This window comes from Crotalus tigris, unplaced genomic scaffold (genome assembly GCF_016545835.1).
Source record: "Crotalus tigris isolate CLP2741 ecotype Arizona unplaced genomic scaffold, ASM1654583v1 scf7180000017737.1785205, whole genome shotgun sequence".
In the NCBI taxonomy this organism is placed as follows: Eukaryota; Metazoa; Chordata; class Lepidosauria; order Squamata; family Viperidae; genus Crotalus; species Crotalus tigris.
The window spans coordinates 1,136,485-1,148,752 of NW_024096603.1; the positions used below are offsets into that span (position 1 = coordinate 1,136,485).

Here is a 12,268-nt window from a genome sequence, read left to right on the forward strand (position 1 = left end):
AGATTTGTAACCTCTCCTTCAGGATAAAAACTGTCCTCTTCCCACAGCTTTCTACTAATTAAAGACTTGACATAAAAAGCAAAGAAGAAAGGTGGAAGAGAAAGGAAAATATACTAATGGACTCTTAATTCTCCAACTCACACAGGATTTTCTATAGTGGAAAGCCAGAAATGAAAACAGTTTAAAGTGTGAAAGTCAAAGATATCCTCTCAGCAGAATAGCCCTGTTTCCCTGCTCTGTTTCATCTTGATGAAAATAATTGCCACTACATGTTTATTAATGGCCTTTCTATTGGAAATAAAATATCAAGATGTTAGATAAGATGCTTAATATGCCGTAGTTTAATAACATAAGTCTTCATCTTGCCTTCTTTGTTTTGTTTTTTATTAGCAATAAAAAATGGTAGATTCTGAAATATATTTCTTTAATTAAATACAGTTTACATGTTTTACTTTTATTTTTTCTGTGGATGTGGTATGTTCTTTGTTATAAGAGTAATATGGATAAAATTATATAGTTTTTTTTGACAAAGGTTGGCTCTTTTTGAAAGATATGTGATTTTACATGTTTTTGAAGAAAAGGCAGATTTATCAAAAAATAGTATGCATCATATTTGTTTCTGTGCTTTGCTACCTTCTCCAATTTTTCTGATGTTTTGTTTACTACAATAAAAATTAAATTGAAAAATACAGTAAATCCTACGGTGCTAAGAATTTTCTGTATCTTTCTTAATCCATGATCTAGATTACTACAGGCTACAATTTGAAAGATGATCGTTGTGAATGTGTGGCACTTCAAGATTTTAAAGCTGGTGAACAGGTAACTTTGTGTACTTTTATGCATGTCCAGATGGTTAAATATTTATATATTTTTATGTAGAAACATATGTATAGCTACTATGAAGAAAAAAAGTCAATACACTAAAGATTCAAAGTGACGCAGAAGATACAATATTTTCATTTGTTCAAAGCAGCAAGCCCTTGTTTTTCATTAACATTAAGCCCATTATTTGATTATCTTATAACACATTTCTCATCACCTCATATTCAGCAATCAGAAAAAGACTATCCTTACGTGTGACTTGATCTCAAATTCCAGCATTGCGTGCAGTTCAAAAGAGAATCAATTGTGCATTAATTATCTGTATGTATTAATCCAGTACAGAAATATATTGGGGCTTTGAGCAATGTAAAATGTTTGAGTGCAAGCAATTTGTGAAAAAGTTGTGTTGTACTTTGTTGAAATACAGTATTTTTACTCATTTGTGTTCTTTTGTATTGTAGTTTGGGGCAGGGAGGTTATTTGTCTAAAGTGCCAATTGTCATTCTAATATTTGATGCTAAGCTGTTTTTCTGTTCCTTCTCTTTTCATCTTCTTAGATTTACATTTTTTATGGCACTCGGTCAAATGCTGAATTTGTGATCCACAGTGGATTTTTCTTTGATAATAATTCACATGACAGAGTGAAAATAAAGCTTGGAGTAAGTAAAAGTGACAGGCTGTATGCTATGAAGGCAGAAGTCTTAGCTCGTGCTGGAATCCCAACGTAAGTAGAATTAAGAGAGACTGCTTTTATTTTAAAATATTGTAAGCTTGAAGACCGAGTAGAACATTGATTAATGAACTTTCGGGTATTGTTGATAAGACACTAAAATAGCTGTCTTATAATTTATCTTACATTGCACAGTATGCCATGTTTACTCATTATACATTTTATTTATACATCCACACACAAATTATTTGAGGGCTGGGACATGGCCCAGTTTGTTCATTTTACTATTTACTTCTCTTCAATAGAAATATGATGTGATCGTGGTATTACTTTTAACAGTAGTGCTGCCAATATTCTTCATGTTTGAGCTGATTATTGTGTACTGTACAAATATGGTTTGTTTGTTTTTTTAGGGGGCATAGGATCCCCAAATAAATTGAATAGGATTTATTCTATATGTTTGGTGGTTAGTGATAGTATGTTATAACTCATAGTGTAGATGGGAAATGAGACTTGAAACATCTTGGAGGCATGCATAAATGTAACTCCGAAATTACATAAAATAACTTATTCTGGAACAGAAATTGTGTAACTTTTATGTGGAAGAATTTGGAATAGCTTGTTTAATGATCTGAAATTGACTTGATCTCTTGTAATCCGCATTACAAGAGTAATAGTATATTGTAAATTAAGGCTTTTTATATTAAATAATCATCATAGACTGACTCGTTCTTCATTTTATTAGTTCCAGTGTTTTTGCTTTACATTCAACGGAGCCTCCAATCTCTGCTCAACTACTGGCTTTTCTTAGAGTATTTTGTATGACTGAAGGTAAAAAAAGAACTTTATAAGCATGTGCATCTGATTTGTTTTATTAAGTGATAATAAAAATAGGATTAAGAGAAGCTTACTCTTCAAGCATCTATTTTAAAACAAATATTATTAGGCCACCGTAGCTTAATAGTCCATTCAAACAAAGTAAAATAATTATTTGCTTACAAAAGCTCCCATACGCCTATATATAGGCTTCCTAGTTGTTTGATATTAAGCTTTATTTAACAATTTGTTGAATTATAATTAACAGGTCTACTTTAAAATCTAGAAGATAGCCTAAATAGCTTTTAGCCCTCTTTTTCAGCTACTGAGACTTGAATATGGAGATGGCTGCTGGATTGATGGCAGACCCCACCTCTTCCCCTTGCTCTCTGCTCTCCATTCATCCATCTTTTTGTTAGAATATTGATTAGACTTTGTCGTTTTGTTTTTATTGTTTATTTTATTGTTCAGTTATTTTATTTCTGTTTTGTTTACACTCTTTTCATTACTTTTTTGTTGTTGTCAGCCACTTAGAGTAGCCTCATGGCAAGATGGGCAATAAATAGAACTTTAATAACAAATAAACAAATGAATAAATAAAACAATAATAATAAAAAATAAAATGTTTTATCATGGTGCCCAAATTTCTCAGGCCACAATTTGTCCATGAACACCTGAAAAATTGATAATAATGGTGGTGGGATAACAGGAAGTTTTTCAGTTGTTAAGTTTTAAAAAAAACAACAGAAATCACAGCATTAATCTCCCCCCCCCCCTTTTTTTTTTTTTTTTAACTAAACGGCCTCAGAGCAGGCTGAAATTGTGCTACCAAAACATGGTGGCAAAGCCTCTGTGACATGATTTTGGGCTACTTTATAGGAAGTGGTGAGTTAAGGATGCAAATTGGAGTAGTTGCCTCTTGGAGGTCTCCTGTCCCTGCTCCCACCCTTATTTTTTGAGAAAAGTCACACTCAAATAAAATAGTACAGAAATAATGAGAAATAGGGTGGGGTGGGGTGGGGAAGGAATTTGCCTTCCAGTAACTCATAGCTTAAATAGTTCCTGCACACTTTAAAGGATGTGCAGATTTAAGAATTTATCAGGAAACAATTGCCATTAAGAATTCCTAAATGACATATATATGTATATGTATCTGCATCTATGTCTGGATGTATCGCTATCACTGTATCACCCCTAATTCCAATTGAAAGCTCTGATTTGACAAAGATTGCTTTGAAACTATGACCAAACTGATCAATGCATATTCATTTAGGAATAGTAGTAGACTCTTCCTGCAGAAATATTATAAGATCTGAAAAAATAAATAAAATGAGCCACAGAAGGAAAATACAGCCTATTAAAATGAAAAACTCCACCTCTTTGAGGTATCTTCTGGCTAATCAGCATTCAAAGCTGACAAGTGTAGGGAGCTTACTTTCCCTTGAGACTTGATCCGAGCATTTTCATTCTATAATTAGCACGTTTCATGGGTTTAAGAACCTAGTTGTAGGCCTTCTTCCCAACTCTTCTTCTGCATTCATGTCTGTGAGCTCTAAAGTTATTGTCTCCTTACTGATTCAGAAAGTTTCTGGGAATGGTTTGATTTCTGCTGAGCCTTTAACAAAGATTGATGGAGACCAGTGCTTTAACAACTGGAAAATAAGGGCATATTTATAAATAAATAGAATCCAAGCAAGGGAGTTAAATTATTTAAATATCTTGGAATTTTTTTTTGAGAAATATGCTCTTTGGAAAAAAATGTCAAAAGAAATCATGTTACATACAGAACTTTCAGTTGCATAGTTTGATTTGATACCAGTAAATTTGTCTGCTTCAGTAAAATGATTCAGAATAAAGGTGATTTTTCCTCTGCTTTGTGTAACTCAGTTTTATGCTTATATAGACAAACAAACATTGCAGTCAACAAAGTCTGAGTTCTTACAAGGTTCTTTGGGGGTCTCTTTTTGGGCAACTAATGCTGCTTTTAAGTTGAAATTTACCCTTTCCTCTAAGATTTGTATGAGAACCTGCCAAGAACAGTTTAAAATTAAGCCTCTGCAGAAGGTTCTTGGGTCTGTTAATCTCACTGTTTGCATCTCCCTCATACCTGAATTATTGTGGGTTATCATCTTCATTTTTGACCATGTCAGGATTTAAGAGAGTCATCCTAGATATTAAACTATTTTTTAACTTGGGTTTGTAGAGAGTCAGAAGCGAAATCTTTTATTTACTACTGCAATGACAGTGTCTATGATAGATCTTTTTCTTTACATAGTTACATCTATAATATATTTCTGTTTCTTATAGAAGTACATAAGTTTTCATTAGTTGGACTCAATATTTTGTCCTTAATGGTCTTGGGAAAAAGGTCCCACTATTTATTGCCCCCTATGCTGTTGTATCAATGGGACAGTCAATACAATCTTACACTTTTTTTGTTGTTATCTGCTCTGTCCCTTTTATCAAACATAGTGCTCTGAATTAGTATCTTCCTGCCTGGTATGTTCTGTTGAGGCAAATATTCTATATTTTTTAGCAAACAGACCTACAGAAATATCTAAAACTATCACAATTTTAATAGGCTTTGGGTTTACCTTTGGCTGGTTTTTTTTCTAGGATGGTTTACAATTCTGTTAATTTCCTCTTTTGTCCTTTTCTTTGATTTAATTTTATCTGATTGTACTTTGTTTAATGTTTTTGTCTTTGACTGTAAATAAACTAAACATGCCCCTCATCAGTCATTTTGCCATTAATGTGTGGCAGTGTGACTTTAGGATGCAAGGGAGGCAGGTAAGGAAAGAAGAAACAATTCACATCTTTCCAATAGGCTTCACAGACCTAGCTGAGATTTGTCACATAAACTCAGCAGAACAGATTTTTTTTTCTGTATTGTTTTAGACTTGGAGTCTGAAATGACTTAAGACTTCTAGAGGTATTTAATTTCTTAAAAATTTCCCATCCTATTGCAGCATTTTTCCCCCCTCATTCTTCTGGAGGAAGAATTTTAAGGCACAAAATGAAATTATTCTCTCACTTGCTTGTTTTTCTGGTTTAAAAAAGAGAAAACCGTTTTCCATGTAACCCTGAAAAAAAGAGTCTTGGTATGATTGCTCCCTCTACTGATAAAGAAAAAACCTGCACTTTACTTGCAAGGAATTCTTCTCTTATCAACCCCCCCACCAGCCGCAACATTTTATAAATGTTAAAAGTAACAAATTAATAAATCTTTTAAATAATAGAATGAAATAAAAATGAGGAATAATAATATATAAAAATAAAACAAGAGAGGAAAGCAGCTTCATCCACCAAAGCATGGTGCAGCCCTTGAGCTGATACATGTTGTTCAGTCTTGTAATATAGGCAAAATGTGTATTATTTTATTTTAGAGTGTCGACCTTGAATACAGATTCTTCATTAATAGTCAATTCATTAATCTGGTTGGTAGCCAGAATAAGTGAAGCATTTGCTGACAGTATTTTATCCTTTGTAGATGAGCTGAAAGAACACTTAATAGGTGAACATACTATTGACAGAATCTTCACCCTTGGTAATTCAGAATTTCCCGTGAGCTGGGACAATGAGGTGAAACTCTGGACTTTCCTGGAAGCCAGAGCATCTCTTCTCTTGAAAACATACAAGACTACTATTCATGTAAGACTTAAGAGAACTTGAAATGTCATATATTTATAAATTTCCATTTATCAGATTTAATTCTAACTATAAGTGATGTGCATTTTAAAAGCTTTGCATTCTTGTGGTACTTTACTTTTCCAGAAACTACTAGTGCTTTTCTTGTGATGCACCTAAGTTATTTTTTAATATGTATTTTCATTTGGGGGAGGTGTTGCAACATGCAATGGTTTCTTACATCTTACATTTAAAAAAATAGGTTCTGAGTTGGTTTGAATCATTATTAAGGGGACAGAAACTGGATTTATGTGCATGACTCTTCATGACAATATGACCGAGCCCCTCTACAAGCTACATTTGAAATTTGGGGTCTCTTGCTGCTTTTTTCACATTGCTGGATGACAGGGACAGGGAAAATTCTGAAAACATATGCTCAATGGCCACTTTTCAGACCCACTCAGTGCTTTACCCTGAAGCTTTCCTCTGGGCAAGTAGAAACATATCTTTTGCAATCCAAACATTCATTTTTTAAGACCTCTGCTAACTCCAAGATTCTGAATGATACTTCTTTCATTAAACACTGTTCTGATTCTCACTTGTCCAAAATACTTGAACAATGTAACTTTATATTCTGTCTTACATTTTGACTTCCCCTTGTTCATTCCTAATTGCAATACAGTCTAAATAATCAAGACAACCACCATATTCAGTTGTGTTTTTCAGATGTCCACTTGTGGGATGGTAAAGTTAGTTTTTTTTTCTTCAAGCCATAAAGAAGAACCATCTCCACTTGATGTCATTACTATGTAAACCTGGTGTCTGGTTTTGTGCTTAAAGTTGAGCTAACAGCTTCATGTTTGTTATTGCACTTATTTCCTTAGGATGACAAATTCATTTTGGAAACGCAAGACCTTACCCATAATGCAACTATGGCTATTAAATTGCGTTTAGGAGAAAAAGAAATTTTGGAAAAAGCAATAAAAAGTGCTGCTGCTAATCGAGAGTACTATAGTAAACAAATGGCAGAAGGAGCAGCCCTCCCCAGATATGAAGAAAGTAATGTTGCCTTGCTGGAGAACACTGTGACAGACTCAAGCCTCCCAATTGTCCTGAGAAATTTGGATGAAGAGACAGAGGAGCCACAGGATCTAAAGATTGAGGAAAGCATTGGTGCAGAAGCAAATGGATTTGTGAACGGTGACAGTTCTTTGCTTAATAGGACCAAATTGGAAAATGAAAAGCTAAATCAAGAAGAAAGCAGCAGAGAGACTGAGGATACCAAAGAATCTTCTTCAGACAGTACTGATGAGGTTAAGGAATAGCTCTAAATCATTCTGATTTTATTGTGAAATGGAAAACTAGCAGGTGTTCTTATTCTCCGCTTTAAACAGTAATTTACATTGGTGTTTTCTTAACATTTCTTTCTGCAGAGGAATGAGGGGTGCTTTTTAACAAGAAAAAAAGTTTTAAGTTATTTAAAAGATTTAGCATCCCTTTTCTATTAAGATTGCCATCTTGCTTTTGGAGTCCAGGAATAGTGCAGTCCTTGGTTGAGAAAATCCATGTACTTCCTAGGGAAGAGGTCAACCTCATCTGCTGCTTTTCTGTTCTGTTTACTCTGACTTCTAAAATTCAACGCTTTTTGCCCAAGGAAGTGATAGGATTTGCTTTTGCTAAAAACTCAAAGCAGAAGAGAATAGGGAATGGATATCAAGATTAAAAAGCTAGGAAAAAGTCAGATATGCTGCTCCCTAAACAGTAAAGTGGCAATCTTATTTTTATTAGGTTTGAAATATCAGTAAGAATACATATTTTATTCTAATTATAGTGGTTTTTAAGAATGTTGATTTATTTTGTGGTTTGTTTTACTGTATGAGAAGTTTCATTCCCCCTCTTTGCCCTTCCTTTCTCCTCCCACTCAAAAAAATCAAAGTTTGCAACAATGGTACATCCTCCTCTTTAATTTTAAGGTGTAACCTTTTATTTTGAAATGACACTGTTATATTTGGTGAAAAAAAAGTGAAAGTGGATCATTCAGCCCATGCCTTTAAACTGTGTTGTTCAAAGTGAGATTGTTCCCCAGCTTTTTCAGATTTTCAGATAAGTAGAGATTTGCAGAGCAACACTTTTGACTAAGAAAATTATTAAAAGTGAAACCTTACTAATGTGTCTGATACTTTTCATTAATGCTGCATGGCTTAACATGCAAGGTTGTACACTAATTCTAAATTTCTGCTTGCAGTTTTAGGGGAGTTAAAGGAGATTTATTTTCAGAAGACTGCTAGATCACCCCCACAATATACAAATTAGCTTGGTCCAGAAGAAAAACAGAAATATTTTATGTATCTTAGAATGTTCAATCCTCAAAACAATACATTTGTGCATTCCTAATATGCAGAGTTATTTTTGGCTTTGTGAATCTTTAAAGTCTGTTCTTTTGGAACACAATCTAAAGTTTTGACATCCACAAATAATTAGCAATGTTTACAGTAACTGCAAAGATGAGTGAAACAGGTTTTTAACATGTCAAAATGTTTCTAATTTTGGTATATCTTTGAGTGCACCCTTGTCACTTTATGTTTAAAAAATGTAATTTTTAAGGTCCCAGACAGAATAGGCCAAGCTCTGGAACCCCAAAGCAAAGAAAACTGAAACTGAAATATCATAATTTTCATGCATTTTCTTTCAATTATATTTTTAAAGTGCAATTTTAAGCAGAACTAATATTTTGTCCTTCACTGCTTTGAAAATGGCCTTCAAAAGATATAGGAGCAGTTTTATCAAGTAAGCTCATAAAATCTTTGCTTAGTCTCTGAAAGAAAAAATAGAATTGAATCTTTAGTGTATGAGTTTGAAAATTCAGTTATAATGAATATAACTCCATGTATTTTCCTAAGATTAGCAGGAGCCCAAATAAACAAATATATGCAAATTTTTACTTTGTATGAATCATCTTACAGAAATGTTTGTGTGAAATTAATACATATTTTATTGCACATTAGCCATGTTTTATTTCACAATAACTGATTTGGTCTTAGGTGGTACACAAATTAAATATTAAATGTGAAACTATAAGAATAGTACAATAAAACAAAGATTGCAGAGCAGAAATTTCATTTTTCCTATGTAAATTACTCAATTTCCCAGAGACATGCTTGAGTGTTTCAAGACTGAACAAGGTATTTTAAAAGATATGTCTAGTTTAATGAAGAGAATGACGAGGGGGGACATGATAGCAGACTTCCAATATCTCAGGGGCTGCCACAAAGAAGAGGGAGTCAAGCTATTCTCCAAAGCACCTGAAGGCAGGACAAGAAGCAACGGATGGAAACTAATCAAGGAGAGAAGCAACCTAGAACTAAGGAGAAATTTCCTGACAATTAGAACAATTACTAATCAGTGGAACAATTTGCCTCCAGAAGTTGTGAATGCTCCAACACTGGAAGTTTTTAAGAAAAGATTGGACAACTATTTGTCTGAAATGATGGTATAGGGTTACCTATAGGGAGTTGGACTAGAAGACCTTTCAACTGTGTTATTTTATCCTATTCCTATTCTATTCTATTCTATCCTATCCTATCCCATCCTATCATATCCTATCCTTTCTTATCCTATCCTGCTGTTATTACTTGAGAAGATTCATACAGGAGACAATATAGCTATACAATGCTCATTTAGGAAATTGGGAGTTTGATTAAATATTGCCTGTCTCCTTCAATCAGATCCAGAAGCCAGTGCAGTTGAGTATGTATTTTCATGATTTGTTTATACAGTAATTATCAATGTGGACCAATGTTCTGGTCCATAATTGTGGTTTTTGACAGTCTTCAGAGGCAATTCCCAGTTGCTGGGAGTCAGGCGACATATACATGAAATAAACTATTATCATTATTGTTTCACATAATGCAGAAATCTATTTTCTGAACTGACAGTATAAGTGATGGAAGTAATACTATAGTAAAAAAAAAGTGATGCAGGTGACATAATTATTTTCCTGAACTAGATCCATCATTTAGGAGCTTGTTGCATGTTTAATACCTCAGGGATTCCTATCCAATGTAGATGAATTCATGTACTTAATAATGATCATCATGCATTATTATTTCTGTCCCATATGGATTTTCAATTGATCTTTTTTAATGGTGCTGGGTACCAGCCATTTTTTTTTATTTTGTAAATCTTCATTTAGGCTATAATATCATCCATATAGAAATTCAAAGAAACCATGTTCTCAGATCTGATAAAGCTGGGCTACTTTGTAATTCTGTTTATATTTTACGCTGAAACTATGGATTATCTGTTCCAGAAAAAGAAAAGAACAAGACATTACATGGTGATGTCTTTTCTAAACATATCTGAGGTATCTACCAAGTCATACAGCAACAATTACTGTACACCAGGAGTGTCAAACTGGCGGCCTGCAGGCCAGATGCATCACGCACGGGCCATGCCCACCCCAGTTCCGCAAAGGCAAAAAATGTTGCGATACGTAACAATACGTCATGTGACGTGATTGAGTTTGTCACCCATGCTGTACACTATACTATAGTCCTCTTTATTTTTCTTTAAAATAAAACCACAAGTTGTAATAATTACGTGTGGGGAAAATGCTACCGATTTCCAGAAGAATTAACTTGGTTATTCATCTTTACAAGCTATAATATCAGAGATGTTTCTTTGCCGAACTTCAGAAAATAGGTATTCTTCAAATGTCTTCCAAAAAACCTGTGTTTAAAGTTGCCAGTTAAAAAATGGTCTTATCATCATTTTTAAAATGGGTAAATAATTCTTTTAATTATGTTGGGTGATGTATACCTTCATAAAGAAAACACATATCAAACCTGTAATAATTTCTCTTGTATTAATTAGTTAAAATAATCAGTAAAAATAAAAACTTCCCAAGTACAGCTCAATTCCTAGTAATTATTGGACACATCTATATAGTATATTATTTCTTGACAATAATTTGGAACTTTGAAACTAAACAAGGTATACCAGTTGGGAATTCCAGCATTGATAGCCAATAAATTATTAATAATTATAACAAATAATAATTACAAATCAATTCTACAATGCTCAAGAAAACTGCATAGATACAGGCACCAGAACTAGCATTCAGCTAAATAGCATATTGTATTTATTTTTCTTGATTACTGGTTTTCAATCTTTAGTACCTTAAACCCTACCATTCAAATGATCAAAAAACTAATCATTCTGTTGTGGGTTCTACCATGTTAGAAACATAACACAACTTTTCTAGAAGTACATATATTTTCGGGCATTTTATTACACATGCATCATTTATGATTTAAATGACGTCATTTTAAATACTGATTTAAAGTCTTAATGGCTGGCTGACCTTGTCATCTGCTTATCTTCTTCTATAGTAAGTTTACCACCAGTTGAAAACCATTGTCTCAATCTTGCCAACTCCTGCAGCTTTGGTCACAGCACTGGAATATCATGAAATTCATGAAAACATTAAAGATATATGTATCACAGATTAATATTAAGTTGACCAAGGCTAAACTATAGGCTTTCCCCATTTTGGTGTAAGTTGGCATTACAAATCCAAAAATTCTCAGCCACCAAGAGAAAGGACACCTTACAGAATGAATGTACACGGGTGTAAAATATAGAGTGTCAGTTTTATAATATGTAGGGGAGTCAGGAAAGTACAGCAACTGCAAAAGAAAAAACAATTACTGTAAATTCAGTCTATAATAACCTCAAATGAGTAGTAAAGACCAGTAATAGTTTTGCTTGCTCTGAATAAATGTTCTAGACATTTCAAAGTAGCCTCCCATCTTGATAATGCTCCAAATATTTTTGTCTACATCCCCAATCAGCCCCAGTCAAGAACCAATGAAGAAGAAATGAATTGTAGCAAAAACATATAAAAAGCTTTTGTAATGAGTGTTTCTATTTCAGTTGGGATGCGTATGTCAATGACTTCTAAATACTACTGGTCAAGACTTTGCTCACTTTGCTCAAGACAATTCTATTGTGGAAATCAAAACTTAACTACTTTTTCCTTCATTTATTTATTTGTGATTTGCAGAAAACGGATAATACAATAGAAGTGTAAAAGATAGGTACCACAGATAAAAAAAAAATAAACAGTAAACTATGAGCAAATAGCTACCTAATATAAAATATAATAACTACTATATCATAAAAGCTTATAATGCTATAAGACATGTCATATCAATTTTCTAATTGAAGCCTGCCTATTAAACTGTAGTAACAATTCAAATCATAAAAAAGAAGAGCAAAACTATAAGTCAGTTAGCAAAACATTGAAACAATTATATAAATTATATATAGATT

The 12,268-nt window shown here is 33.2% G+C and overlaps 1 protein-coding gene across 1 annotated transcript in view; it reads left to right on the top strand.

Annotated features, from left to right (window-relative positions):
• The window catches only part of SETD3 (SET domain containing 3, actin histidine methyltransferase), a 53,502-nt gene extending 44,629 nt beyond the window's left edge, over positions 1–8,873 (top strand). The window contains exons 9-13 of the mRNA XM_039339718.1: positions 745–819; positions 1,380–1,546; positions 2,238–2,323; positions 5,799–5,959; positions 6,820–8,873. Of these exons, the coding sequence (XP_039195652.1) occupies positions 745–819; positions 1,380–1,546; positions 2,238–2,323; positions 5,799–5,959; positions 6,820–7,260 (930 nt within the window). The 3' untranslated portion in view covers positions 7,261–8,873. The remainder of the gene's footprint in view (positions 1–744; positions 820–1,379; positions 1,547–2,237; positions 2,324–5,798; positions 5,960–6,819) is intronic.
• The last annotated feature ends 3,395 nt before the right edge of the window (positions 8,874–12,268 follow it).